The 9,941-nt window shown below is 33.9% G+C and overlaps 1 protein-coding gene across 2 annotated transcripts; it reads right to left on the bottom strand.

Moving 5' to 3' along the window:
* Positions 1-422: 422 nt before the first annotated feature.
* LOC107867757 (formyltetrahydrofolate deformylase 1, mitochondrial) lies at positions 423-6,627 on the bottom strand. Of its 2 annotated transcripts, XM_016714157.2 has the most exons (8): positions 6,269-6,627; positions 5,429-5,541; positions 2,896-3,046; positions 2,719-2,792; positions 2,481-2,640; positions 1,988-2,086; positions 1,811-1,897; positions 423-939 (listed from the first exon to the last, which is right to left on the bottom strand). In XM_016714157.2, the coding sequence occupies exons 1-8, from the start codon at positions 6,425-6,427 to the stop codon at positions 787-789; spliced, it is 996 nt and encodes a 331-aa protein (XP_016569643.1). In that variant the 5' UTR covers positions 6,428-6,627; the 3' UTR covers positions 423-786. The 2 variants fall into 2 exon arrangements, with proteins under 2 accessions (XP_016569643.1, XP_047249415.1); XM_047393459.1 differs by lacking the exon at positions 2,481-2,640 and having other exon boundaries at positions 1,988-2,099; positions 6,269-6,501.
* Positions 6,628-9,941: the final 3,314 nt, after the last annotated feature.

Genomic DNA, 9,941 nt, shown 5'->3' with positions numbered 1-9,941 from the left:
AAAACTGGCCCCAGAAATTGCATATTGAGAACAACACACAACACTGCATTTATAATCTATAACCGACCAGCATAGGATAATTTTCTCGAGTAACCAGTGCTAATTCTGCTGGTTATCTTCTCATCTAGTTGATGACAGTCTACTCTATTCCATTTCCTTGGAGAGAGTGGCAGACCTAGATATCTCATAGGCAAGGATCCAAGTGAAAAACCAGTCATGTTGAGAATATATTGTGCCTCCTGTTTCTATCTCCTCAATATCATACATTAACATAATTCAAGCAGTGGGAATGGATAAATCCCTGATAAGGAATGCTTCCTTTTTAACTGGCCTTACGTGAAAATTTGGATTAGTCGTTGAGCCAATAAGTATCAACACCAGATACACACACACAAAAAAAAAAAAAATCAAATGATAAAAAGTTTAGTTCAGCAACCATTGAAAGTAGCTTTGAGGCACTTTTGATATCAAGAAGAGAGTTTGGAACTTGTACAAATATTTGCTGCATCTGAAAAGGGGGAAAAAGACATCAAGACAATGTCTTAAATCATCCAGTTTTACAACATGAATTCAGATGAGAGCTCTTTATTTCTCTTTCCTTTTTCCACTATTTCTATTTTCTGGTAGTTTTGTCACGAACCAGTCATCTTTTCTGTCTTTACTTCTCGGAGTGTTCTGTGTGGAAGTTTTACTTGGATAACTGGGTGATAACGATGATATCCATGATCACTGAATGATGGACAGAATAGCAAGATATTGATGCAGCTATCACAGCTTTCTTTTCAATCAGGACCTAAAAACAACAGTCTTGTTTGCCTCGTGAGGGAAAATACGCAGCTCACAGTATGATTTGATTGCTTTTGCAAGACACCTTTTCTCAACATCCTCAGACTTTTGTATAAAAGTCCGCAAATTATCTCTATGAGAAACTCTTTCAACCTGAAGAATCAAAGATTTGCGACTATAAAAGCTGGGAGTATAAATAAGGCGGTGGCGAAAACTTGTATAAAGAAGTAAACAATCAATCACATGTAAGAAAATATAAAATAACAAAGAGAAACAATGACTGGAGAAACAAAACCACACACAAACAAGAGAGGAAAAGCGAGGGATCAAAATCACAAGGAATAGCATCAATTGACAGGAATAATATGTCGTCTGGGACGAGGCCTAGTTGTTTCGTTGAGGGAAATGACAGGTTGCCTCCAGGTCGTAATTTCACCTAGTACACCATTATGCTTATGCATAATATTGATGCATTGAGAGAGGGAATCATTTCTTTAAGGAAATTGAATACCATACCATATATTTTACAAATACTGTCTTGATGCAGGTTACACCATCAAACCCTATTAACACAGCTTTTGACATTAGGGATTAAACCTTTGTCAGAGCTATCATATTGGAAATTAAAGAATTCATGAATCACCAAGTTTAACATGGGAATGCGAACTAAGGAGCAATTCTTTTGTAAACGATAGTTTACAATATTTGGTGGCATGTATAAAAAGGTGAAAACAAGGAAAGCTGGTCCAGTAAATACAGCAGACTATTGGAAAACCAGTTCTTATGTCAACCTAAATTTTTGTAGATACAACCTCACAAATTGCAAGTGATGTCAAATTGTCAATTATATTTGCAAAATACTTCGATCAGTAGAATAGCTTTAGCTTCACAAGTAAAAGAGATGAAAAGGAAATAAAGATTAAAATCATCACACTTTTAAGTATCACCAAACAGTTTTCTAAAACAAAAACAAGAAGCTTCAAAAATGACACCGATACCATGATTTTAACATGAAAACTATTACCAGTTGCTCAATGATTGGACCTGAATCTAGTTCTTCACTAACAAAGTGAGTTGTCGCCCCAATCAACTTAACACCAGCATCAAAAGCCTAAAACAGATAAATAAATCTTATAAAACTGTAACTCCATAGAGGGGAACCGGGAAATGGCCGCTTGAAGAAAGGGAGACGGGAAATAACCTGCTTAGATGGATTACTACCCTTGAATGATGGCAACAAGCCATGGTGAATATTAATGATATCTTTATTATAGCTTTTTAAGAAGTCCCCAGATAATACCTGCATAAAACCACTGCAGATTTCTATTATACAGAAGCAGCTTAACTTAAGGGTCCAAGTACAAGGTATCTGTCTAATATCGCAGGTCATAACAAATCAGATAAAAGATTACTTTTTAAAAAATTGTTTGGACCATAAAAATAACAATCCAAAACATGTTTCGTGATAAAGAACAGTGCCAACACGTTGCATGATAAACAGTTAGTGTTATATAAGAGAGGTGCATGTCATGACAAATCAGACAAAGGACTACTTTAAATCAATTTGTTTAGAAAATAGAAAAAGCTATGTAGAACATGTCTCATGATAAAGAACTGTCCCAATTGACCAGATCAACGATTATTTCTATGCAAGAGAAAACAAGATTAACAGTTATGTCTCGTGCATTGATTACCTGCATGTATCTAGCAAGTACCAAAAAATCAGTATCCTTAACTATTTCCAAGATTTCTCCTTCTCTTTTATTCTCCTTAGTCATTGGCAAATAATAGTATGGAATTCCATGTCTCTCAAGAAACCGGATCACATGAGTGTTTGGACCTCGTTCATGGTTGCTGATGAAAAAGCATGACAGCATAAACAATCCTTATAACGACATTGGATCACTGTAATGAAGTAGTTCCGTACTTTACCTTATTACAGAAGTTATGTCAATAGGAAGCCGCCCGTCCTGCCAACCATGCAACAAGTCGACAAGACAGTGATCCTGCACCAAAAATGTGACTATTTATGTGAGTACTATCAAAAGGGTCTAAATAATTTAACTTTGTTAGATTTTAAACAGCTCTGAGAAGTTTAAAAACCAATACCTGCTTTGAAGCTAGAACTGCAATCTTATATTTAGGATCAATATCAGGTACCCGGACAATAGATTTCATTGCATTGAAATTTTTAGCTATCTTAGAGAAGTCTGCATCCATTTGCTCTCGTGGCCATTTAGCAGGGTCAAAGAGAAACTCACTGTAAGTTGCATGAAGAATTAGTTTCTATAATTGTTATACTTACTGGCAGACAAAAAGGAGAACCAGGGTGGAGACAGCTGATTAATTACATCAGAACAGAAAATATCTTCACAGTGCTGTTGGAAAATGAGCAATTGCCTCGTAAATCAAAGAGTAAACAATTATTAATGCATTTTATTTGCTTTCGGCAGATATGGTGCACTTCAGCAAATAATCCAACCACCAACACTTGCATACACGTTAGCCTTCTTAAACTCCAGCCCTGCTCCAAACCACGAGCTCACCTGTGGTCCTTTTCCATTATGCTTCCTTGATGATTCAGTACAAAACTTTATGGTTGGAGCCTTGGAGGGTTTCTTTAACACTACACTATCCAACCCTTTTCTTCAAGACACGACATTGTTTTTCGACTTACCTAAAGAAGGAACCATTTTGTGTTGTTTTTTTAAAAATTTTTGTAGGGATTGATCTTCAGAAATCCTTAACTTAAGGGGTCAAAGATTTCACAGCATGGTCTTAAGAGAGCATAAAGTTAGCAATTTCATGGAGCCCTAAAAGAATCATGATGCTCCTTTAACTATTAGTAATTTATTGACTGAATAATCATTTTGTCAGGGAATATTGCAACAGATTAAACCTTTTAGGTTCGTTTGGTTAGTAATTTATACCATATACTTCTGAATTGATTTAAGCACATAGTGCATATGTTTATGTTATTACAACATGCTTCATTGATTTTATCATTTGTTGTGTACATACTTATCCGGGAGAAGGTTGGTGTGACTTCAGTGGAGTGTAAGATGCGGGAAGCACGATTGAGATGGTTCGGACACGTGAAGAGGAGGGGCATGGATGCCCCGGTCCGTAGGTGTGAGAGGCTAGCGTTGGATGGTTTTAGACGGGGTAGGGGTAGACCGAAGAAGTACTGGGGTGAGGTGATTAGGCGGGACATGGAACAGTTACAGCTCACCGAGGACATGACCCTAGATAGGAAGGTCTGGAAGATGCGAATTACGGCAGAGGATTAGGGCCAGTTCGGGTCGCTAGTGTAGGGAATTAATTGGTGGAGGTGTATTCCTGTTATGATTCCGTATTCAATGTTCCGTGTTCCGTATTCCATGTTTATTACGAATATGTGTGCTTTCCTCTGCTTTATATTCCTGCATTCCTGCTTTACTCTGTTTTATATTCCTTATGGGTGCCGTATCTATGTTATGTCATCTGCTTCTGTGCTGTACTATGTGTTTGTGTGATATCTCGTGACTTGAGCCGGGGGTCTTTCGGAAACAGCCTTTCTACTTCATCAGAGGTAGAGGTATGGACTGCGTACATCTTACCCCCCAGACCCCACTAAGTGGGAATACACTGGGTTTGTTGTTGTTGTTTGTACACACTTACAAACACCAAGAACTGATACTCCGTTGATTTTAGTTTGAGATCACTGTCAACTTTTGCAGAACTTCAAATCCATAGATTTTAAATCCTGGATTTACCTTTGCTGAAAGATGCACCCATTCCCTTTAACTCGCGGATCTGCCTCTCGCTAACATATACCAAGGAGGTGAAACAGAAGAATTATATTACGTCAACTATGACAATAAAAGAACGCAGCAACCATTGATCAACAAATCTCAAAAAAGTAAATAACTTAAATAATTAGGGGCAGCACATTAGATTCTTTTTAAACTATGAGTGTTGTTTCTGAGCCAATTTATGTGCATTATATCATTCCACCAGTTGCTATATCCTACCAACAGAGCTACCGGGTACCTCTGCCTACCAGGTTTAGACAGATGGGAATACATCACCTAATGTTTTTTATCTCGAAATTTTAACCATGATCTCCACAATATTAATCCACTTAATTAACCGTTAGACCACACCCTTTGATGCAGGGGGCAACAACTCTTCAATGCCTTAAGTTTATGCTCTAAAGGAATTTATTTCTCCGATAAAGGAAATGTCATAGTCATTATATCAGATTTTTCTTTTCGACAAATAATTGGAAATCAGAGAATCAACCATGCCTCAACCCCAAACTAGTTGAGGTCATCCATATGAATCTCATATATCCTTTCACTCCATTCAAACTAATTTCATGTGAATACTACATAACATTTTTTATAGCCATGGTGTTTGCGTGCACCTTGACTAATACCTCGGGATACCTACCAACTCCCACCAGCAACAAGTACCAGGTAATTCTATCCACCAAGGCTAGAACAAATGGTAAGTAATCACCCAGTGTTTTCGTTTCTGCTGGGTGAATACTACATAACTTATCTAATAATTCACGGGAACTTTTACCATATCTTTTGAAGGAATAAGAAAGTGTTTTAGCAGGTTAAGATTTCTTAAAAAAGAACGAAGAAAAAAAAACCTTCTGGAATAAAAGACGTCATTGTTATCAGGAACAAAAATGTCAGCATTGAGAATATTTCCTTCCTTTGATGCTATGCAATCCGATAGTCTTGCAAGGATTCCTACCACATCCTATCCATAAAAAAATAAAAGAATTTAAGGGTGCTTACATCACAGATGAAAACATTTTTCCATTTTCTCACATTCAATTGGTAAAAAATTTTGTAAAAAAAATTCCCTAGAAAAACAAGTTCTTAATTACGAGGAAAATGACTTGTCTAGGAAAAATAAGTTCCATAAGTGGCATTCCACATTGATAGTGCCCTCCACACCCTCCAACACACCTCATGTTCAAGACCGCCCTCGTAGCCCCATATCCACCACCCCACACAGAGGCGGAGCCAAGATTTTCATTAAGGGGATTTAAAAAAAAAAAAGGGCAGCTCGGTGCACTAAAGCTTCCACTAAATGAAGGGTCCCACCACAAGAGTGTATTGTACGCAGCCTTATCTTGCATTTCTGAAAGAGGTTGTTTCCAAGACTTGAACCCGTGCCTCCTTATCATATGACAACAACTTTACCAGGTACTCCCATTAAGGGGATTCAAAATATCAATAACTAAACACATTTGAAAGGCTTCAAGAACTACTTTACATACATAATAATAATAATAATAATAATAATTTTAACCATGTGTAAACTTACACTTTTCACCGACGGGGTTTGGACCCCTCTCTACCAAGATAATATTTGTAAATCAACCCTTTACAAATAACAATCAAATAAAAGCTCATAATCCAATTTTAATAATTCAATTCATAGAAATGTAGACAAAAATGAGAGGAGAGAGGAAACTTACAGGGCAATGAAATTGATGAATGCCATGGACCAATGAAGTTGAGGCGGATTCAACAATGGACCCAGTATGATTTGTTGAAGTCTTGAAGGACCTTTTCGCAAATTCAGAAACTTGGGAACGAGAGCTTGGGGACGCTATTAATCTACGGAGGAAGTTCATCTTCCCCTCCCCACTCCTTTGGTGTTTTGGCCTTCCTTTTGTTTTCGGTTTACCAACCAAATCTCTCTCAGTTTAAAATTAAAATGTTTTTTATTAGCTAGTGATTTTTTTTTTTTGGTTTAAAATTAGAAATAGGGATCGAACCTCCAATCTCTTAATTAAGTGGTGAGGTGCTGCACCACACCAATCCTTATGATTTTTTTAGCTAGTGATTGTTTGGCCTGAGCTCTAGTTTGAGGTAAAGTAATGGATTTTTTTTAGAGGTATTAATTAATTTTATAATTATTTGTTTTATGATATGTATATTTATAATCTATAATCAATAATCAATAATATATTAAAAGTGTGAATACCTTAGAATTTAAACTTTTTACTCTTCATTAGAAAACCTCTATTTAAACAAAACTATTTTTTCACTATTTTATTCAATTTATTATTTAATTATTTATATTATATTAACTAGATTCCTAAAATATATGGAAGGAGAATCAATTAATATTTTTCTTTGTAATGATCAATTAGAAAAATATTCCTAAAATAGGATAGAAAAATACTCTTAAAATAGGACTCTATTAAGGAAATGTTTTTATAAATATTGAGACACACGTTAAACTAGAAAAGAAATCGGTTTACTTATTGAAAAAATATGATTGATGTTAATCTAAATTGATTTAGTTGCATGTCTAGATTGATGTATGTTTAATTTTCTAACCTTTAACTTCTTCACTGTTTTTGTCAACATAATAGAATTCAACGTGTGTATATATATCTTCTTTATTTTCATTCAAGTCATTCTTTAGGGTCAAAATTTTAGCCCAAACAAGAATTATTTTCATCAAAACTGAAGCTTTGTGATCACTATTGTATTATTTTGTTGTAGTTTACAGGTCATAGTGATGAATTTACAGGTGGTAGATGAATGTCGGTCGGCTTTGAGAAATTTTTTTGGGTAAAAATTAAATTTAATTGTACTATTTTTATATCTCTATTTTGAGAAATTTTTTTTGTGTTAATGTTAAGTTTAGTTGTATTATTTTGATATTTGTATTATCGTATTATTTTGTTATAGTTTACAGGTGGTAGAAGAGTGTTAGATGACTTTGAGAAAATTTTTGTGTAAAAAGTAGATTTAATTATATTGTTTGATGTCTCTATCATCGTATTTTTTTTTTTTTTACAGTTTACATGTGGTAGATGAATGCTGATCAGCTTTGATAAATTTTTTTGGTAAAAGTTAGGTTTAATTAATTAAACTCCATAAGATGTTGAATTTAATTATTGTATTCATCTTTATTATTTAAACAAATATCTTATTTAGTGTAACATTTGAATTCAATAAAGTGAGATACATGCGCGAGATGCGTACACCTAAACTAGTATACTATTAAAATTTGAAAGATAAATATGTGTTCAAAAAGACAAGTTTGGTTGAATGAAGGTGGTATAAGTAGCACGTACGTATCAAGTTTTAAGGAGAAATTAAGAAAACCTAATTATATGTAATTTATAATCTATAATCTATATCTATAATCTATATCTATATCTATATTTATAATTTATAATATATTAAAAGTGTAAAGGCCCTTAAAAAAGTGAATTGAACTTTTTGCCCTTCATTAAAACAGTCCACTTTAGACAAAACCGCCTTTTACCCTCTTCCCTATAATTAAATTCTACAAAATAAATATAATGTTGTAAGTGTATTTACATTATAGTGAATGTCTATCAAGATTTACTTTGATATCTATTAGGATTTGAAGTATTCGTCTTTTACTCAAACTAGGAATAAATTTCTCCTATAAATAGAGGGGTTTTGTTCATTATATTTACAATCATATAATCTCCCATCCCTCAAGAGAAGAAATAACAATTACTATCTCTATTCTTTCTACTCTTCTTCTTCTGTGTTCTTTCTTACTTTATAACACGTTATCAGCACGAAGTCTCTTACCAATTGAGATCTGTACGAAGTCTCTTACCAATTGAGATTTGTTCGTACGTGGCTACACAAGTTTTCGAGTCTCTAACTAATTTAGATTATCAACACGAGATTCTACCAAATAAAGTGAAATTATAAATCTAAAGGTAATTTCAAGGTTAGTAATTCCTTATGTTATCTGTCTTTTGCTACTAATAATATAATTATTGTTGGATTTGAGAAAAAATATTGGTTTGGAACCATTTATATTTTGAATTTATTTCTCAAGAACAATATTATCAAAAGAGATGATAATATGTTGGGTTCAAGTCCCATCGATTTATGCCTAAGACGCCTTTATATGGATAAGACGTTGAGTTTGAATCTCAATGCACCATATTGATATATTATGATGGCTAAGGCAAAATAATGAGTATTTGATGAAAAGTCATGAAATTCGACCCATTGAATATGCTCCATTCCATGAAGTGAATGTGGTAGCAATATATGATAAGTCTGAAATATGACAACTTACTTCATTCTTGAGGTATATGTGGTAGCAGTGCATAATATGTCTGAAAGAAGACAAGTGATTGAATGCACGAATATACGCGTGGAGGGACAATATGATAATGATCATCAAAAGTGATGATATTTTCACACGCTTATATGATTATAAAATATGGTAGAGGAAAATTCTCTAGATTATATGTATGCCTTGATTTGCTTCTGAAGTAGCAAAATCTTGAAAGAGGTTATAAGCTATCATAATTTGATAGACTTAAGGTACGGTTATATTCCATTCATGGGGAATGAGAAACTTATTAATGCAAACGTACACTTGATCACAACTCACCTCCGAAAGAGGTTGAATAATTTTGAAATCTACTTCTGAAGTTGTAAATCTGAAATTTATTCATGTAATAATAAATCTGAAATTTACTAAAGAAAAAGTGCATGTTATGGTAAACTTGGAGTTTACTAGAATAAAAGTTCATAAATTGATATGAACGATTGTGACATCTCAAAGATATGCATGTATTGAAGAACTAGAAGATTCTTCAAGAATTATTTATGCCGTTTGTTCTCATGATAAGTTCGTTGGACCAACTAATATTGGGATTGGATCCCTTCAAATCTGAAAATTATAAAAGGTGAATAAGGGCCCATTCATCTATCATGTGATATTTTGAAAAGATGCATCAATAAGATGATCACATGTACATTCATTGTCAGCCCGCAGTTTGACATTCATAAAGTTGTTTGCTCAATAAAATTAAGTTAAGAACATAATTTTTAGCTTGTGCAATCAAGAAAGTTATCTTGATGATGATGGTTTGGCATTGAATGCCTTCGATAAATAGCTAAACCATTATTAATGAGAACAAAACTTCATGTATTGGTCCAAAATATGATATATTGCAATAGCATTTGTATGCATTAGACCAATAAATTATGATTATTTCTTTCCTCTCGATTGGTTCAAGGTCGGGAACCAATTATTCCATCTAATAATTTTGATATGCGATATACGATTAATGAATATATCATAATGCACAAAGATGGATTCCTCAAAGAAGTAGAGGATGTATGTTA

The sequence above is a fragment of the Capsicum annuum genome, chromosome 1 (genome assembly GCF_002878395.1).
Source record: "Capsicum annuum cultivar UCD-10X-F1 chromosome 1, UCD10Xv1.1, whole genome shotgun sequence".
Taxonomy (NCBI): Eukaryota; Viridiplantae; Streptophyta; class Magnoliopsida; order Solanales; family Solanaceae; genus Capsicum; species Capsicum annuum.
This window is presented reverse-complemented; position numbering and strand designations above follow the sequence as displayed.